The sequence below is a fragment of the Cervus elaphus genome, chromosome 6, assembly GCF_910594005.1.
Source record: "Cervus elaphus chromosome 6, mCerEla1.1, whole genome shotgun sequence".
NCBI lineage: Eukaryota > Metazoa > Chordata > Mammalia > Artiodactyla > Cervidae > Cervus > Cervus elaphus.
The window spans coordinates 17172852-17193664 of record NC_057820.1 but is presented as its reverse complement, the minus strand read 5'-3'; the positions used below and the strand labels follow the sequence as shown (position 1 = coordinate 17193664).

The 20813-nt window shown below is 37.9% G+C and overlaps 1 protein-coding gene across 6 annotated transcripts in view; it reads right to left on the bottom strand.

Annotated features, from left to right (window-relative positions):
- The window catches only part of WDFY3 (WD repeat and FYVE domain containing 3), a 282380-nt gene that overhangs the window by 46504 nt on the left and 215063 nt on the right, over positions 1-20813 (bottom strand). For 5 of the 6 annotated variants that reach the window (XM_043906285.1, XM_043906282.1, XM_043906284.1 and 2 more), the window contains 10 exons: positions 20527-20687; positions 19256-19485; positions 18062-18171; positions 16319-16501; positions 15078-15235; positions 13923-14000; positions 12309-12536; positions 6172-6225; positions 3831-3999; positions 656-819 (listed from right to left, as the gene is read on the bottom strand). In XM_043906285.1, coding sequence (XP_043762220.1) covers positions 656-819; positions 3831-3999; positions 6172-6225; positions 12309-12536; positions 13923-14000; positions 15078-15235; positions 16319-16501; positions 18062-18171; positions 19256-19485; positions 20527-20687 — 1535 coding nt within the window. The remainder of the gene's footprint in view (positions 1-655; positions 820-3830; positions 4000-6171; positions 6226-12308; positions 12537-13922; positions 14001-15077; positions 15236-16318; positions 16502-18061; positions 18172-19255; positions 19486-20526; positions 20688-20813) is intronic. The other variant, XM_043906283.1, reaches the window with a different exon arrangement.

Genomic DNA, 20813 nt, shown 5'->3' with positions numbered 1-20813 from the left:
GTGAGTGACAAACGGGGGCATTTATGCAGAGAATGCAAAGAGTAAAGCACAGATTAAAGAACCGATGGCATGGATGGAGTGAACTGCAAGGAACAAAGGGCTACAGGGGCTCAGGCCACTTGGCAGAGTCAATAAAGTAAGCCTGGAGCGGTGGCAGGTTATAAGATGTTGAGAGTGACATAGGAAGGCAAAGTAGTCTTCTGTGAGTGAAGCTGAGTGTAGGGGTGAAATATGAGGCTATTGGTGATGGGCTCAAGGCTTGGGGGTGATGGATTGGTTGAAGCTGCTTGAGTGGTTGGTGCAATTACAGAGGGGTAGGAAAAAATACGGGGCCAAATTACTGAACAGGTTGTGTACATGAGACGGAAACAGAACTAAGGGGAGATCTGCACTCTGGTAAAGGGTATACCGAGGAAGACAGTGAACCAGGTGAAGATGTTAATCCTGTATCTGCTGCCACTGCATGCTGCTTGGCGTCCAGAGAGGTGAGAAAGTCCTGCAGATGAGAGTGCTGAACCCAAAAGGGGGCTTAATACTGATTTCACTGCAAAGGCTGAGATATGTCTCTTTGGCTGCCAGATAAATACCCTTCAGCTGTCTTGCAAAAGGGAAACAAACCACTCAACGTAACCCCTCCTGTCCAGAGGCCCAGCACCTTCTCGCCCTCCTCCAACAGGCGCAGCAGGGTGGCGTTGTCCGTCTTCTCCTCCTCTTCCATCGAGCTGCCCTCGGCCGTCTGGTCCTGTAACTGCTCCTGCGTCTCCTCATCGCCTCCATCCGGCGCTGACCGAGACCGTTTGAGAGGTGGCTTGACCAGTCCTGCAGGACAAGAGCCAAGAGGGTCATGTGGTCTCACGGGGGCCACTGGGAAGCTGTTTAGTCTCCACGAGTCCCACCTGTACAATTTGAGAGAATTCAGGAAGGCATGCACACACTTCAGTGGCCAACAGCACAGGCTCTAGGGACTTCCCTGGTGGTCCAGTGGTTAAGAATCCACCTTCCAATGCAGAGGACATGGGTTCGATCCCTTGGTCAGGGAACTAAGATCCTAAATGCTGGGTAACTAATACCAGGGTAACTAATACCATGAGCTGCAATTAGAGAGCACATGTGCTGCAGCTACTGAGCCCAAGTACTCTAGAGCCCATGAGCTACAACTAGAGTAACTCTCTGCAACAAAGAGCCTGTGTGTTGCAATGAAAACCCACTGCGGACCAAAAAAATCACCACCACCACCACAAAAAACCCCAAAACCAAAACAAATAAAAAACACCAATCACCGCTCGCCTCACCCCCACCAAAAAAAAAGCAAAACCCCCCCCGCCAACTCAGCACAGATCTGGTATTAAACAGCTGTATGACCTGGAAGTATTATCTGCCCTCTCTGAATCTCAGAGGGTTCTCATTTATAAAAACAGGACAAAAATATCATCTCTCCTGGATACCTGGAGGACTGTTGGAGAACTAAATGAGGTAATTCCGGTCAAGTGCTTAGGATCGTAAACTCTCAGCAAGTGTCAGATGACGACGATGATAAACAGAGAGCTTAGCAGAGTGAATGGTAACAGGGGTGATGCTAACAGGTGGGTTTTACTGAGGGGATACTATCAATAAATGGTCAGTCATTATCAGAAACAAGAATAAGGACAGCAAGTTATAAACATGATTAGAAGAGATCCCACCTACATGGAGGGCCCCTGAGGGCTATTTTAAGACTCACGTTACAAGTGGCAGTATGGTCATTCAGACACGAATGAATTTGTTTAATTCATCAGATCATAAAGAGTCAGAACACAATTCTTTTTGATACAGAGCTGGATACTTTAATTTGCCCAATAAGTTAACATTTTACTGCCTACATTTTGATAATTTTATTGATAATCACAGGAGGTGAAATCAAAATCTGAGGATGAAGGTAATCACTGATATCCTGAAGTATAGGAAACACTCAAACTCTAAATCTCACATTTAATATTCTTTAGTTTGTTTCCTCAGAAGTAATGTTACACATACCAATTACAGTTGCTCTAAGAATTTTGGAAAAACATATCTGCTAGAATCCTACCCTTTGAACCCAAGTTGTCAGAGGTTCTGCTTTATCTTGGGAAGAACCTTATTTTCACATATCAAAGACTACAATAAATAAGTTGGAGAAGGTAATGGCAACCCACTCTAGTATTCTTGCCTGGAGAATCCTATGGACAGAGGGTCCTGGTGACTACAGTCCATGGGGTTGCAGAGTCAGACACGACTGAAGCGACTTGGCACGCATGCACAATAAACAAACAGGAAACAGCTAGTCTAGCTGAGGACACCAGCGGGGGAAATGCTTCCAGCTGCTTTATTTATAGTTTGATGAATCAAAACCTCCAGTTCTATATCTAGCATACCACCTTGCACATCACAGCACTAACACCAATATTTGTGGTTTCAGCTCAATTAGAAATTAGGAAAATGAGGCTAAGAGAAGCTAAATGCCAATGACCCAAACACATCACCATGAACTCTGTGAATTATATACCTCGGTTATAGCCATTAAACACACCTTTGGACCCATCTCAATTACTTTGCTGATGCAGTGTCAAGAAATAAGAAGACTAAAAACTCTGTTTAACTACTAAAAATTTCAAGGATTTTATGAAAATATTAGGTCACTTATGAAATATTTAGTAATTCATAGTCATCATGAGAAAAAATAGGTATGATAGGAGAAACTGACCACAACTGTAGATAAACGTTTTTGTTGACATGGCCCATATACTATTAGGTTTTTATCAATGAGATCTGAAAATAATTTTTAACTTACACTTCTTAATTCACATTCCAGGGCTTAATCTATAGACTATACCAAGACTTTTGAATTTATGATACTTCAGAGGTTTAAAAAATAACAATGGATTGATTTTACTTTTACAACATCGACTGAGTCCCCACTGTGTGCTAGACATGTGTTAAAATCTATAAAGGGATGAGAAAAATAAACTCTGCCGCTGAGAAACTGCTAATTTAGGAAAACATAAAATCACTCAAATTGCTGGAAAAGATATGAGCAAAGTGCCACTGGAGCCAGGGGAGCTGAACAAGAAGGCTTCAGAGGAAGAAAGTTGGACCAGCATCTTGGGACAAAATTGGGTAGGTCCAGTTCACAGTGAAGCTGCAGGAAGAGGGCAGAGGGCGCACATATACAGATGTCCAGAATCAAAAAGTCCATGGCCATTTTAGTCCAATCCCTGATCATATGCAGGTTTTACTAGGCTCACAAAGTATAGATCTGGTATAATCTGTTTTAGCTCATAGGAGAAAAGACCATTATTTCCTACTGTTGGCTAACATGCACTAACAACACATTTAATGGTTGCTTTAATTTTATAATATTTACTTAGTTATTAGGGCCTTAACTTAAAACATCAGGTACCATGGAGAATTCTGCCAGATACAGAGGGGGAAAAAAAGATCAAGCCAATGGGTACATGACATTCATCTGTAGGCAATGAAGAAGAGCCAGTCTCTCTAGTTCTGATATAGAAATCCACCTTTAAGAAGGCTGACACATAAAATATGCACAGATACTTTTAAGGTTGGTCCTACTGTTTATAATATATAAATAGTTGCTCAGTCATGTCCAACTCTTTGTGACCCCATGGTCACAAAGCCCCAACAGGCTTCTCTGTCCATTGAATTCTCTAGGCAAGAATACTGGAGTGGGTAGCCATGTCCTCCTCCAGGGGGGTCTTCCTACTGTTTATAGTGGCTAATATTTTTCATATGAGCTGGAGTAGAAGGAATGCTCCCAAGTGTTTTTAAGCAAATCAGAGAGGAAGGCTGCTGACCTTTGACTTTGGCAATTGTGTCTTCACCATGCTCTGGTTCTTGCTGAGCAGCTTCGCCTTCAGAGCTCTCTACGATGGCATCTTGCACAATGGCTGGGTTGCCGGAGGCTAGTCGCATGTAGTATTCTTTACTGTCGTAACTTACGGCTCTTCTGTATCGAGCAGGTTTCTAAGGAACAGCAAAAGGAAAGTGCTCAGCTAATTCATCTTCGAGAATTAACAGACTGCACTTATACATAGTAAATGCACAGGCTTTTGGGTTAAGTTTCTTTTTAAATTGCACTGACTTTTAGAAGACATATATAAGACAACAATATTAGTAGTTTTGTTCTTCCCCAAAAAAGAAATACATCATCTTTTGTCAAATGTTTCCATGGGTTAGTACAACACAGTAGAGAGAACGCCCGGTGTCGGAAAGCATCATGTTGTAAGAGGATGTCTGGTTTGTGGAGAGCCTGGAATTTTGCTTCTGCCCCAAGTAAACAGCTTAGGCCTAATGATCTTTGGTAGGAACTTCCTGTGTGTTTACTGCAGATACTTGGAGGTAGAAACCCAGAACTGCCCTGTTCCTCCGGGTATTCCCATGTCTCACCTTATCACTGGAAATGGCCCAACCCTTCAGAGAGTCCTGACCCAACATGGAATTCATTGGCTCCAGGCCAGATGACACCATTTGGTTTGCCTGCCACTCCAGTTTCTGTCTCTAATTTGCTAAAACAACCCTGTTGTTTTTTGTGTAAGAGAATATGATCCAGAAACTTAATAACTAAATGAGTGTATAAAAAACATACATAAGTCCATTTTGAAGAAGAAATTAATTACCCAGAAACATCAGAAGAGATTTAACTTTTTGGTGTTTAATACAGAGCATTTTCTTTTCAGAATAATTAATATTTATCCTAAAAAACAGGTTTTCCAGTTGACCCAAACTTTTTTCTTAAAACAAGACAATGAGAAATTAAGGTCTAAAATTTCCTATAAAAATGTAAGACCAAAGGAAAAAGTTTATATGTATATAGGTTCCTTGACCAGAACGACCCAGACTTTGAATTAACAATTAAGAAAAAGATAAGAGTTTAAAACATGCTTAAAGACCTTCTCTTTCTAAACATTACTTTCCTTCCTCATTAGTAAGAATATCTAATTGAAACTATTCTATCAGCCTAACTCTCCAACTCAAATAGTTAATATGTATTGTCTACAAAAATACTTAAAGTAAAACTCTTTAAAAAAAAAATGATTTCGAACTAAACTGGAAAACAAGTGTCCAACTGGATGAAATATTTAGACTAAAATACTGAACCAATTTTGAGGTGAAAAGATACCTAACTCAAGCCACCGTTACCCTAACTTCAGGTATAGAATCAGAATGAAGAGAGCTGCAAGCTAACTGATGAATGATATGCAGCAAATGAAAACTGGAATATATAACACAGAAGTATTGAAATGATGTAAAATAATGTTACAATTATGGAAGGATGAATCTGATGAATTAATAAGAATATTGTAGTATTTTTTGAAATGAAAGCAGGGTAGTTAATTTTGTATTACAACAATTCTCTACACAAGATTTAACAATTATGTTCAACTCAAAATTGTTCATTTTTAAAAAGATGAAAGCATAGTTAGTGATGGGCAAGACAATGAATTAACAGATGTGGGACAACATCTCCTTGGATACTGACTTCATATCTGATTTGGAACTAAAAGCATTCTCCCTCAAATATTTTGAGGTAAATTTCTGTGTTGGAAAGTACTGCATTTTTTTTTTTAAAACTGACTATGTATTGACTCTTGCTGCAAAAAGAAAACAATTATATAAATTTAAATAGAAATAAAATTGTATTTAAAAAGTGATCATACACTTAGTTTCTACTTAGTTCCTTCTGATTGAAAAAGTAATTTTAAAAGAGAATACAACTTGCATTCTCAAAATATATATTGCTTAGTATCTAGAAGAATTAAATGAGTAATTGAAAACAAACTTGGTGGTGTCAGGCTGCCCATTACTAACATGCCTTGGGACTTGTTAGTTTATTTGTGAAGCGGTACACTTCTCACGGTGAGAGCGATGGATATTCAGCATGTTAGTGAGCTGCATACGGATCCTAGAAAGCTATTTGTATCAAAGCAAGAGAGACGAGAACATCTCTCAACAGGAATGAAATTCACTTTTTTCAACTCTACAGAATTTATAGAAATAGCAAATTGAAAGTTATCTCTTTAGGTTAGTCTAGTCTACCATGCACTAAGATAAAATAAAACAAAACCAAAACAAAGAAATTAAAAAAAAAAACAACTGTAAGTATTTTGCATTCTTTTATGGTATTTTGTGGTTTACCTTTTGAGGAATGATATCATCAGGTGTCTCAGGCTGTTTACTTGGGATCTCAGACTGAAAATAGGGTATTAAGTATAGACACATCAGAAAAAAATAACAAAGAACAACACAAAAATAAAATACTCTTGAGGATTGTATGAAATATGGAAGATGCACGCACACAAAATTAATATGATATCCTAAGCTGCTTGAAATAATCACTTAGCATCTTGTGATTATTTTCTCAGTTATCAAAAGTAGTTTTAAAGTAAAACATAACTGCTAAAATTCTCAATGTTACTGAACAAGACAGACTTCAAAGTCACACAGACAAAACTTGAGCACAGGCTGCCAGTGTCATGGACAATTTATAGACAACTCTTTATACGGCTTCAAAGGAAAAACACAGAAAATTGTATAATAGAACCTAGTTCTAGCTATTATTAATATCTTGAACCTAACTTTTACTGTGCTTATCTCTCAATCTGTTTTGCAACAGAAGCAACTGGTTTGAACTATTATCTACAATATCCCAAACCACAGAAATCACTACGTGCTTGTTAGTGAAAAAACATCTTCCCCTAAAAGCCAGAGGACCTACTTCCTTTGCTGCCTTCATAACTGAGATCCCAGAGAGGCTGAAAGTGGAAGGAAGCTTGGATCATCAGCCTCCAAACATAAAGTTTCTGTAAACATTACCTTTTAAACAATAAGGTAGCTGCTTTGCATTTTATTCTCAGAATGAAACTGAGTAACAAGAAGGCAGTCTCTGTTGAGCTGCAGTGTGTGGCCTGTGCACTTAAACATACATACGGATAGCTACAGACGGACAATAACACACCCAAGCAACCTTCCAGTTCTTCTTTTCACAGTTTGTATTTGGAGATGACTTCCAGTACCCGGCCTTACAGTAAATATGAGCAGGCCAAATGCTTTCATAAATGTTTGCTTCTCCCAGCAAAAACAAACACGGAACTACTGGGCATACTTTCAAGTACTTAATGTGGTTTTAATAAACGTCTCTCCTTAAAAGCGAACTTTTAAAAGCATACCTTAGGTTGACAGATAATCTTTAAAATACACATCTATGTCCTCAATCGTGATAAAGGTTTGGGTTACACAAGTATTACTACACATTTGTTGAGACTCACTTGAATGGTACACTTAGGATTTACATACTTCAATCTATGTAAAATTCATTTCAATAAAAAAAGAATTCTGAACAAATACTGAACTCTACTGCTACACATGTGGAAGTGTTTAGGGGTGAAGGGTACTGATTCTCCAACTCATTTTGAAATTAATTAAAAAATAAGACGGACTGGATAGAAGTGTGATAAAATATAGCAAAATGTACCAACTGCTATTGTCAAACCCAATTCTGATGTCCACTATATATATCCCCAGCTAGAATGTGGTCAGGGTCTGACATGTACATGATGGTATGTTCCCTGGAGTATATGATGGAGTGCTGGTTTAATACGTATTTCTTCACTGAGCCACTAACTGAGGTTCTAATTTTACTAAAAGGTACAGTGTTCAACATCAAAGGTATATGTATACTAATAATTTTAGTCCTCTTTACTTAAAAAATTTTATAACTAAATCATTATTATAATTATGTTTATACACAGAAATTCAATGTCAGAATTTCTAGAAAATACTTCTATAGTCCCTTTAGTTCTAAGTTTTCTCTGTTCTTGGCAATGGAATTTCCTGAGTTGCTTAGTTCATACATAGCATTTAAAAATACATGCAGAGGAAGCCATAGGAGACTCACTTAATTACAAGAAAAGGAACTCAGGTGAGTTGTTTACCCTTCTGCCCTGAGCAGCTCAACATTAAAGGGAAACAATGAGGTTTTTATCCAAATATTTGCAAAGAACCGTAAATTTGTTTGAGACTATTATTCTGTTAAAATAAGGGGACTGCAGAATTAAAACCTGGTTTTAGTACTTAAATATAATTTTTAAGTGGCAAAATATGGAATTTTATTCTCCTTCCTCAGGATTCAGAGCAGCTAGCTGCTTAAAAACCACCAGGTTTTGTATTTGCATCATTTCCCAGGCTCACCTCTTAATATTTATAAATAATATTACCACTTAAAATACAGAATTATAGTACAACTCAGTATAGCTATTTTAGATTTGAAATCAACCCCCCAACAAAAGTCTCTGTGCAAAGGGAATAAATTATTTTTCAGTGCAATTAGAGAATTTTCCACATGTACGTAACTTTTCTCAGGACAAAATTAATTTTTGTTCTCATTAAAATAATTTTAGTTGATAAAACTTCAAAGCTTTTAATCCTGTGGCAAATGAAACACTAAAATATTCTCTACATTCTATAAACAAACATCTAACTTAAAAATAAAGTTCAAAACTTACAATAAAAGATAAGCTACTTTTTAACACAGTATGTAGCATTATCCAGGTTTAAGAAACAATGACCAAAGAAATAATCACTTGATTCATTTCTAACACATCAAAGATTTTAAAACAAGAAATAACTTTGAAATCATCACTGTATGTTCACCTTAAGCAACAGGACTAGAGAGTTAGATGTTATTTAAAACAATGATTGTTCTTAATAAATAAGGCGAAGGTCAAATCATTTGTCCTTACTCCAGAGAGAACCCATTATACCTCTCAAGAGGCTTCAAAAGCAATTTTTAGTACCTGTTACACCTGAAATACTTGTTCGGTTGCGAAAAGTACTGCCTATATTTAATAAAGATGGGTATAAGGAGAACGGCACATTTCCAGGAGGAGGAAGGGAAGACATGACTGGTCTCTGATTCTGGGAGGCAATATTCAAAACGGTTCAGAGCAGAGAAGAATTTACTATGAAACTGATGAGGCTTATACCTCAACAGTCCTCACTTCCCATGGTTCCTTTCAAACCCCTGGAAGAGAGGCTCTAGCGATTTTGTACTCATAATGCCATATTCTTTTTATTATAGAGCCTCCCCGAGTTATAGAAACTTTACACCCCATAAAATTTGACTCTAGCCCTTTGTAGTGCAAGAATAATTAGGAAAATTCTGTAAGCATACTGAATGGGAAGCAATAGATAAATTCTAATTTAGGAAGAAAGAGCGCTGAGAAGTTCATTCATTCAACACTTATTAAGCTCTATATACCCTTCAGCATTAGAGAGAAAAAACCTAATATATGGGACATTCCTGGTCGTCCAGTGATTGGGACTTAGCCTTCCAGGGCAGGCAGTGTGGGCCCCATCCCTAGTTTGGGAGCTAAGATCCCAAATGACTTGTGGCCAAAAAAAAAAGCCAAAACATAACATGTAGGCAATGTTGTAGCAATTTCGATAAAGACTTAAAAAAAATGGTCCACATCAAAAAAATCTTTGCAAATAAAAAGAGAAAAAAAAATCTAGTATATGGTTTCTCTCTGAAAGAGATTCACTGTCTATTGATAATGTCTCAAAACCACCAGAGATTGGAATCTTTTTTCAAGACTGATTCAATTTCTGAGGAATTATCAACCTATAGCTATTATATCTTGCCCTGCTACCTAGAAGGGATTCCTTAATTTTCTAGGCTTCTATTTCTCATCTGTGAAATTGGGATAATAACCTAACCATACTTCAGAGGGCCCTGAAATTGTAAGTAAATGCTCTGTAGAGCATCAAGCTCATTGTGCCTGTAAGTATCTGTGCACTCTCTCTCTTTTAATATTTATCACTTATTTATTTATTTGCCTGTGCCAGGTATTCGCTGAGGCACATGGGATCTTTTTTAGTTGTGGCATGCATATTCTTAGCTGTGGCATGTGGGAGTCTAGTTCCCTGACCAGGGATCGAACCCTGGCCCCCTGCATTGGGAGTGAAGAGTCTTAGCCACTGGACCACTGGGAAGTCTCTGCTCTTTTTTGTTTTACAACAGAAGTTAGTGAAACAGTTGCTTCTACTTTTTGGAATTTTCCTTGATGTCAATATTGCCAGATGGCATATTCCATAAAAAAAAGTGGACATTCAATGGTGTTTCAAATTTACAGAAGATTTTGAACTAGCACCACCAAAATCATTATTCATTCAGAAAAGTTCATGATAGCAGATTAACCCTGACTTTACATGAACTCAAGCAGCGTGAATTCCACAATCTGTAATTGTCTCCCCTTCCCACCTGCTTTTTCCTTTTTTGTAAATGTATCTCTGACATTTCTCGACTGCCTTGTATTTCCCAATGTGTAACCCATTTGTGTGTGTGTGGGGGGGAGCTCCATATGGTGCACACTTATTTCTGAGACTGTTTATAGATTTCACAGGATGATGAACTCCTTTGCTTAGGTAAAATGCTAATGATATTAAGGTTCTAAGTGTGAACTCTGAATAGGTTATTATGTTTTTATCTGATATAGAACTTCAAACACACTTTTGTAGCTTAAGGTCTTGGGAGGTAAGGAGGGGGCAACGGATAAATTGAAGATTGGGATTGACATGTACACACTACTACATATAAAACAGATAACTGATAAGGACCTGCCATATAGCAGGTATAGAGTTCCCTGTATATCACAGAGACTCTCCTCAATACTCTGTAATGGCCTGTATGGGAAAAGAATCTAAAAAAGAAGAGATGTATGTATATGTATAACTAAATCACTTTGTTGTACAGCTGAAACTAACAACACTGTAAATTAACTATACTCCGATAGAAATTTTCGAAAATACTTTTGTAAAACAAATGACACTCTTATAAGAAGCAATGGAGTGCACATGGTTAAAAAAAACAACAAACCTATGGCTATGTAACTCAAAAAGTACACACCTCAGTTACACAGTGAATGGTCTTATATTTAAGAGAGCACATTCATCTTCTATTTACATATTCTTGAATGTATTCAGTTTGAATGAGTGTTGACTTCATAAAAAATATTCTATCAAATTGCTACAGGCTTAAATTCTTATTCAATTATTTACTTGGGAAAAATGGATGGATAATCAGAGCCCATACTGCTAGTCTGCTCTGACAAAAGTAGGTGCTATTAGAAGGCTGCCAAAATATGGGTGGATTTTTTTTTTCTACAGAGCACACCAGTATGAGAAATTATAGTGCTTTAAGTTAAAATTTACCAAGTATGGCATATATGCCAGAATGAAATAGATTTGAGAAAAATAAACTTTAGGGAGCAATCTTTAAAAAATCATAAACAACTATATATTAGCAGGTCTAAGATTTATGATATTCTAAGTAGCATCAGAACAAAGTGGAGTCAATTAGCACAAGATAAATGAAGCCAGGGTTTTGGCTGAGGAAAAAAGAGGCCCTGGAACAATCCAAGTTGTCTCATATTACACCATCTTCTCACTAGAAGACACATGTGCCAAGTCTTCTTTATAAATCTTGGTTTCTTCCATTGTTGAGAGAATCATGTTTGAGTCAAGAATGTGAAAGTACTTAAACTGTGAAGGGGTTTCTCTTCCTAAATTTATAGTGACTTTACCGGGGAAGACTGCATTTTCCCAAATGTTTAAAAAAAAAAAAAAAAAAGCATGATTCTTAAATCATGATCAGTTTATAGACAACATTTTTCTGGTCAGTGCAAAAATCTGAATGAAGGCTTTAGGAAGGGCAACTTGTCTGAATAAAAAGGAACTTAAGGGCAAATGTTGTCTGTTTTATACGAGCGGAACCACTGATAAAGCTTCTCAACATAACTGGGATGATTTAGACACTCAGGCTACTATCATTCTGCATTTCTTCAAAGAATACTGCTTAGTGGCCAAGTTATTTTATTTACTTGTCAGATAGTGGTTATTCTGTGCTAGACACTATTCTGAGTACTTGACTCATTTTAATCACTTAATCCTCCTAATGGCTTCTAAGATGGAACCGCTGTTTTTCTCCATTTTAGGCGTGAAGAAAGCAGAACCTAAAGAGGTTCCAGTGGCTGATACCAGATTATCAGCTACTGACCGGGCAGTCGGCTCCAGGGCCAACCTAAACCGTTTCACTGTGAAATCCCTGCTTATCTTTTCATTCCATCGCCACCATCCTGACTGTGCCAATGTAATACAGTTCATCGAATTTTCTAGATCAGGTATTTTACGTAACTGATCTAATAAGAGACAATGCTTGCAAAAACAGAAGGGAAACTTGACACCACCATGAGAAACGCGGACTTTTGAGCACTCACCGCCACGCTGGTTTCCTGCTCCGTCTCTGGCACGTAAGGGTAATGGTTATAAAACATATCATTTCGCACCATTTTCTTCCTCATCCTGCAGGGCCCCTCTGTCATCTCCAGCATCCACTTGTCCAGATGGGAACCGATGGGGGGGCCCCAGAGCCCCCGCTCCCGCAGCAGCTCGTACTCGATCTGACTCCACTCCTCCGTCACGTACTTCAGGGCGTTCTGCTGACGCTGAGGGAGTAGGGGTGCAAGGGAGTCCAGGTTGGTTTTCAAGCAAAAGCAGGAGCAACAATTCAAAGTCTATAAACAGCTTAAAGCCAAGTTAGTACTTGGTAACAGAACCCAATCCATGCCACTTCAGTCAATATCATAAAAGTAAAATTACACTTGTTTATGGCTAAAATAAGCTATTCTGTGAGAAGGTGGAGTTTTAGTGATGGCCCAAGGGGATTATTTTAGCACCAGGTTCTGTGGAAGGTACACTTGACCGGAGTGTTGAAGAAACTTGTAACTCAAGACACAGGGAAAATGGCAATATTATTTATGAAAATACAATGTAATGGCTTGTCCGGTGAGAGATAAAAAAGACAACTTAAGGCTGAATTCCCTTCCCCACCCCAGATTGTAAAGCAGTTAGTTATCAGAACAAGAATAAAGGAAAATCTACAAAGGCGGGTCAAGAAATATTGCCAACACACTAGATAACTGGCTATCTCCATAACATTTCCAATACTTTTAGGTAAAGAATATACACATGCAGCTCTGATAGGGAACTTAACATTTATAGAAAAAGAAAAGGTAAAACCATTTTTACTTGGCCACTGGGAGAGATCCAAATCACCTTACTACAAGGGAAATTTATGACTTGTGGAATAACTTCTTGCTATTTGTCAAATGCCAAAATGTGTAACATTTCAACAGTAGATGCTTATGACTAACTCATCTAATGACTCATGAAATATAAGTATATACTTTAAGTCTAGGAATAAGGATCTCTTTATATAACTAACCCTAATGGTCACTGAAGGCATCATCTTGATGTTATACAGTACCGTAATAGTACTTATGTGTTCTTGGCGGAAGGAAATCATCTGTAATAATTAAGTATCTAGTATCATGCCCATAAAATATTAGCAGCTTATCATTCAGAAATCCTTAATGCCTACAACTTAGCTGCCATGGGAATAAAATACTTAGGATAAGTTGTCAAGTAATTATGAATTGATCAAGAAGATTTCACTGAAGTTTTTATTGACAAAATTACCAAGCACTTATAATAAAAAAAAAAAACTTTTTATGTTTTAATGTTTTAGAATTTTAATTTTTGTTAGGAACAAACACACATGAAATACGATGGTCATGAATGTTATTAGGGTTCAGCTGTGCTGATCTCCAGTCTGTCACTTTTTAATGCAGTTTGCCCAAAGGAAGTTCCACTCTCTGTCTCAAAACCAATGGCCAAAGTAGCTGCTGCCAGGAAAAACTAAAAACATCACCTTTGATGATGAATGCAGTTCAGCAACTTACTCTTAAAAGCAGTAGGAAGATAACAAGGGGAACAGTCTTTTCTCACTTGAGAAATGCAAAACAAACCATTATTGTGGTTGTGACTCTTACCTCCTGATATTCCTTATACTGTGTGTCTACCAAGTCACGAACAACAGCAATGTGTGTAAACATCCACTGAGAAATCTCCTAATAACGGGTGGGAAAAGAGTCTTAATATTTCATGGATTTTCTGAAAAGGAAAATGTTAACTAGCCTTGAAATAAGGCAGTTAATTAAAATTCTGTTAAAGGCATCACAACAACATTCTAAATATCCCACAAAAAACTGTGAAGGATGAATTATCTGATGAATCTGATGGAGGCGTATGTGATGGACTCAGATCCCAACACCCCAAACCCTACTGCCCCTTCAAGGAAGTGCTTACAGCCACAGCTTCTGGGTGTGCTGTCTGTACTTCAGGGATCATCTCAGCTGCAGAGAGCTGCGGTGTACTCCACAATCACTGGCTGATTTGGGGGCAAGCGGGCTTAGCCATTTCAGCTCAGTACAAGTCAACTCTGCCAGGTCCTTTTGGTACCAAGGCTCCACTCGGGTCTACTTGATCTGTCGCCAGACCTGCACTGTACCCTGACATTTCCCCGTAACCAGTCCTGCTTCCTTCTTCTCCCTACCACAAATATCAAGGGCACCCCTAATAAGCAGCCTGCACACTAAACCCCCTCTCAGAATGCGCTTCCTAGGGAGCCCGACCTGACACATAGAATAACTCATACACATGGTTTCTCCCAGACACTTTTCACTGCTGCCACTGAGATTCTGAGATGGCAAAGAGAGTATGATGAGGAAGAAATTAATGCTGGAGGTGGAGTTTAAAAAAAAAATTAAAAATTGGTGTGTATAATACAATTATTAAAAAAGTCATTTTGTTACTGATTTAAAATTTATATAACTATGAATAATAGAACTACTGAATGCTTGAAAAAATTGGGAAAAAACTACAGTCTGATAATATATCAATATCTGAATCTCATCTTATGTTCATTCATGACATGGATCAAATACACAACATTCATAGTGCAACTGTATCATAATAAAATGGGAGAAGACCCCATAATCAGAGTTATCTCTCTGTCCTAAAGCAGAAATGCAGAAAGAGTCCATTCAAATCATATGGTTGTATGTGTTAAGTGTATTATATAAAACACTGTAACTAAACCTTGAAATACAAAGTTCCAATATCATTAATAAAACTAAACGATGTACCTGAGTGGAAAGGCTGTGTTTATGAAGCCCGCTTTCCTTTCGATTCCTTCTTGATCCTGTTAACTTGGAAAGACCGAAGCCACTGCTGACACGTGACAATTTGGATTGTGTGGTGGGCACTAAAGCTTCTCCTCGACTTATACACTTCTTTTCATGGGCTACAGAAATAAAATTAAGAGTATTTTACAATTTCTCCATGTATTTACTTGCCTTACTTTTAATACTTTCTCATCATAGTTACACAGCACATTTCTGCAGTTATCAAAAGCATCTGTAAATGCCATCTTAGATACGACATTTACTTACCTTGTGTAAGGATAGCTGCTTAATAATTATTGTACTGGCTGGACTCACATTTGGGTGAAACCTCATAGCTCTGCAATGCTATGCAAATTTATTTTCACTGTCATCAATTTCTATGTTAATAACAATTCACAATGCCCTACCTAAAGTCTATGCTGTTGTGTATACTTTGGAATTTAAAAAGTTCTGGACTTTTAAAAGGGTGATACTGTATGTATACTATATGTTATACAATACCACCTGAGGATCTAGAGTAATAAACCATAATGAATAAAATAATAATTAATATTTCTGCAACAAAATGTATGAATATTCATGCCTAGTAGGATAAACAAAGATAGGTTAGGTTTTGCCAACAAGTGAGTTCTGGCATCAAATTAATAATAACATTTTGGATTTTTAGGGTTTTTGGTACTTCAGAATTATAGATAAGAGATATGGAGTCGTAGCCAAGATGGTGACCATACTGAAGTTGTGAGCAATGTATTATTTACCAAGCTCATAGATGCCTGATGTAAAACACATCTCAAATTAAAAAACAAAAATCTAAGAAAAGCTTAATTTGAGCGTAATCATTCTGAAAGTGAAAGTTGCTCTGTAGTGTCCAACTCTTTGCAACCCCATGGACCGTACAGTCCATGGATTTCTGCAGGCCAGAATACTGGAGTGGGTAGCCTTTCCCTTCTCCAGGGGGTCTTCCCAACCCAGGGATTGAACCCAGGTCTCCCGCATTGCAGGTGGGTTCTTTACCAGCTGAGCCACAGGGGAAGCCCAATACAATATAATCATTCTAGAATGGGCTATACTGTATTGATTTTCATTTCTACTGCCATCATAATATCCTTTGGGGAAAGTTTTAATTTCATATCTAAAGGGCACCCATGTAGGATAGTCATGTGTAAGTCTCTTGACCACATGCTATCTGTAAGCATTCTTACCCAGATGATTCTGCCAGCACTTCAGGCTAGCTTCTTCGATGAGCGGCCTTGCTATAGCAATGTCCACATGGCCTCTTTCGTTCACAGGCAGAGTGACTTTGAATAGCTCCTCCAAGACTTGTTTCTTACTATGAATTAATTCTGTCCAAACTCTGTTGACAGCTTTTATGAGAAGCTGACGCCCTAGGAAATGAAAAACAGCAACTGATCAAAAATAATACAAAGGTAGTTAGTACTTTTTTTTCTTGTTTTACATCTAAGAATTTCAACTTAGATGTACAGTACTTAATCATCCAAAAAAAAAAAGCTTCACATTATAGCCAGCTCAGTTAAAAACAAAAAAAAAAGAAAGAAAATTATTTAGATAACCAAAAACGTGGTTGGCTACTTGGAAAACTTTAAATTAACTTTCTATTCAAGCAAAAGGAGTGCATTTCAACTTATAAAACTGGAAATCAGATATACATTTTATTATCTAGCTTATATTGAAAGAAAAGAACATACTCCTCACTTAAAAGTAAATTTTGGATCTAAATATTGGGTTGGCTAAAAATTTCCTTTGGGTTTTTCCATACTACCCTATGGAAAAACCCAAACAAACTTTTTGGACAATCCAATATTTAAGTACACTCACCAATAAGTTAACTGTTCTTGAATAGTTTGCAAAAGGAAAGAAATAATAAACATTTTTATTATTTTTAGAGTTTTTACTATTAAATTCCATCTGACTTTGAACTACTGCTCTAGACCAGTCAATATTTGGCAAAGCAGCAGGATCACTTGGGAGTTTGTTAAGACAGATTGCTGGTCTCCACCTTCGAGTATCTGAGTACTGAGTACTCAGCAGATCTGAGTCAGACCAGAGAATCTGCTTTTCCAACAAGTTCCCAAATGATGACAATGTGATTAGTCTGAGCCCCTCACTCTGGGAATCAGTTTTCTAGACTTAGTTCCTTAGGAGGAAACAATCACTGGGATTCAAGAAATTTTAGTGAAATAATGGAACAAATTAATGCTTAAATAAATGAAAGAATGAGAACTGGACAAAGGATAAAATCATATGTAGATACCACACTAAATTGCTGGAGAGACAAACACTTCTGTAATTATCTAATCTTTTCAACTGAACACTGTTGGAAATTAGAAATCAATCCACCCGAAGACTTCAAAGCATGGAACTTAACAAAATCAGTGGGAGAACTAGACTAAAAAAGAGAGGAGGAAAGAATAAAAATGGTAGTACTGACAACTTGTCTCAAGCAATATTTGCCTCTTCCGTGATTGGCCTAATACTACCAATAGCTGGCTCTGTTAATGATAAGCATCAATTCAGAGTCTGTGCTACTACTTGTGCAAATAAATGTACCACCAAGTTTTCCAGTGTTACTAAGAAATGTGGAGGGCAAGCATTATCAGTTGCTAGTGGTTTATGCATCCTAGTATAAGGAGTTATACAGCCAGCATGTCAGTGTATGTTGGTGTCCTACGAGGAGACAGACTGTCAATGTTGGCAGTTTCTGAAAGTTAGTTTTTTTGGCTATATCTTAACACATTATCGAGCAGCGGATTTTTGCAGAAACTAACGCCTGTGGCCAGTGATTTGTTATGTAAGTGAATACTGAAATATCTCTGGTCAATAATGTTTGGGTAACAAAAGATGTATTAATACATTTCTGGTTAATAAGCTGTTAAAAATCAGAAATGAGTGGAGAGAAAGGTGTGGGGGGAAATTGAGATAAATACCTTCACTAATATCTTGGCTGTAACCACCATCTGGTTCAATGTCCGAGGGGATCATTATATGCCATGTAGTCATGCGGGCTTCTGCTTCCAGTCCAAATCCATCCACATTGCTAGAAAATTCCAGGCAGTTTAAATTCTATGAAGGAAATTATTGTAGCTGCAAACTGTAATGACTATTACTCTGCAGACACAAGTGAATGCTGGCTCTGTCACAAAGTTCCATTAATGGCAGACAGACATTGGGCAGATTCACAAAACAGGACTTCTAATTTATCACGGAAATGTCATTTTCAAGGAGTGATAACACAAATCCACTTGACTCAATGTAATTAAATTAAATTACAGCATTAAGATGAGCATCTTACTACTTCAGATGCTTTGCGAGGATTATTAACATTTTTACCTAAAAATTACAAAAAGTTCGTTTATGAACATTTTTCTCATATGTCAACGCTCCCTCTCCCATCTCTCTGAGGTGCTCCAGCAGCAGTGGGATACGTGCAGTTTCCTATGTGCCGTATTCTTTTTGCCCTCTGGGCAATCACACAGGTGAACTCTTTCTTCTGCTATCACTCTTCCTCATTTTCTCAGGACAAATAACTTCCTCGTCAACCAGGTTCAAGTTGTGACTCAGCAGGTGTCTCTCCCAGGCAGGGGCCACCTGTCACCTGCTCCCCGAGCACCGTGCTTCTAGCAGAGCAGTTGGCATGTGACTGGCCGTGCTGAGTTACTGATCCTCCCTCCTAGACTGTGAGCTCCAAGACCTGTCACAGGATCTGACTTACTCATATTTCTTCCCAGTCCCTAAGTCAATGCCTGCCCCCCAGAAGACATGAAAGAAATAGCTGTCAAAAGAATCAATGGAAAAATACTAATTTTACCCATATTGCATTTATTTACTGCATTCCTATCCTTCTACTCCTCTTCACCTCTGACAGCATATATCTAAATTACTTTAAAAGCAAACAGTCTTTCTCAAAGTATATATGCCACGTGATGAACAAAAAAGAAAAGATATAGGAAATTAAAGCAAAAAAAAAATTACTCATTATCTCATAGCAAAAATTCAATACTTGTCTTTTACCTTCTCATGAAATTTTAAGTAAAACTGAGATTACAGAAAAAAAGAAATGTAAAAAAATCAAAAACGTATTAATACAACAAAGACCAGCTTAAACGGAACCTAAAAGTTACCTCCCAACATGCAGGTTAATGAGGCAGTGAGCCAGGCAGCTGATGAATTCCTGGTCGTGGTTTCCGGGGCCCAGGATCAGGTTCCTGTTGACAGTCAGCACCCTGAGGGAGTCCAGCAGGGCTACTTGCTGCGGGACGGTTTTGTGCGCCCGCGAGAACTGGTACAGGATGGTCCTGTTGAGGCAGTGATAGACCGCGTCCAGTGACAGCCCCTGCGATCTTCTCTTTGACTAGAGATGTGAGAGATACTTGACTTAGTAAAATGGAAAAAAAACAGAAACAAAACCCCAAACCCTGCTTTTCATTCACATGAACATTTATTAGGTTTACTGTGTACCAGACGCCATGCTGAGTACTGGGGTGCCGAGTTATTAACAAAAAATACAAAGCACTTGCTATTATTAGGTTCTGAGCCCAAGAGACACATAAATGTGATGTCAGGAGATGAGTGCTATGTCTAAATAAACCTCGTGGGGAGGAGAGCTGCCAGCCCTCCTGGGAGTGAAGCAGCCTCCCTGAGAACATGAGGAAGTGCCAGCTGGGTAGAGTCTCCTACCCACAAGTTTTGTTAGGGTGATCAGCATGTACTCAAAATTATACACAAAAATTACCTAAAACATTAGTAAAAACTTTGTCTGACGTTCTACTTCCATCTTACTTGAGAACTTTTCTCTGACTTACATACAAGTTTATTCTTAAATTCTTGGGTGACATGAAAGAACCTCTGCACCACATGCTAACAACACATGATGAGGGTCTTTCCTACTTGCTACATCGTGTGTTGAATGAGATTTGTAGCTTGTGCCAAACCAGGCAAAGACACCTCAGACAGGCACTAAAATGACATTTTGAAAGAAACAGGGCTCCAACGGACTTTGTGAAAATTCAACTGCAAGAAGAGAATACTCCTTTAACAGCAAATCTTCATGCTCTATAAACCTTTCATCATACTGTGAAAATCTATCAAATTCTGTTAACATAAGGTCTTTAAACCAAAGGGAAGTCATCCAGCTATGAGTGCAGCAGAGTGATGTCAGTGGGGAAGACAGTGGGAAGCCCACAGCTGAGAGAAAGAGGACACCAGGCCAGGGGGTAACGGGGAAATGGTTATGATGTAAAGGTTTCATTCACTTTTAATAAGCTGAGCTTCACATTAAACGTCAACATTCATTATCTTATTAGTTACACTTATTTCCAACAATTTTGACACCCGAGGAAAAGTTTCTCAATAGGAAGACATGTACTCTATAGCTAATATGACAATGGATTACCTGTGCAATTAGTTGAATTATAAAATCTATAAGAAGTTTAGATTCTTTGTTGAACATGCCTTGCCAAAGCTTGTCCACCACACGTTGTGTGAAATAAAACACATTGTTCACCAATACCTGGTAGCTTCCTCCACTGGTGATAGGAAGAGATGCATCTTCTCCTAAATTCCAATTGGAAAAAAATTGTCTAAGAAAATGGATATCAACCAGCCAGAGACCAGACCCTTAAACAAGTCAGGCTAAGGAAAAATGAGTACACCTATTATAATCAGAAATAAGACTAGTAA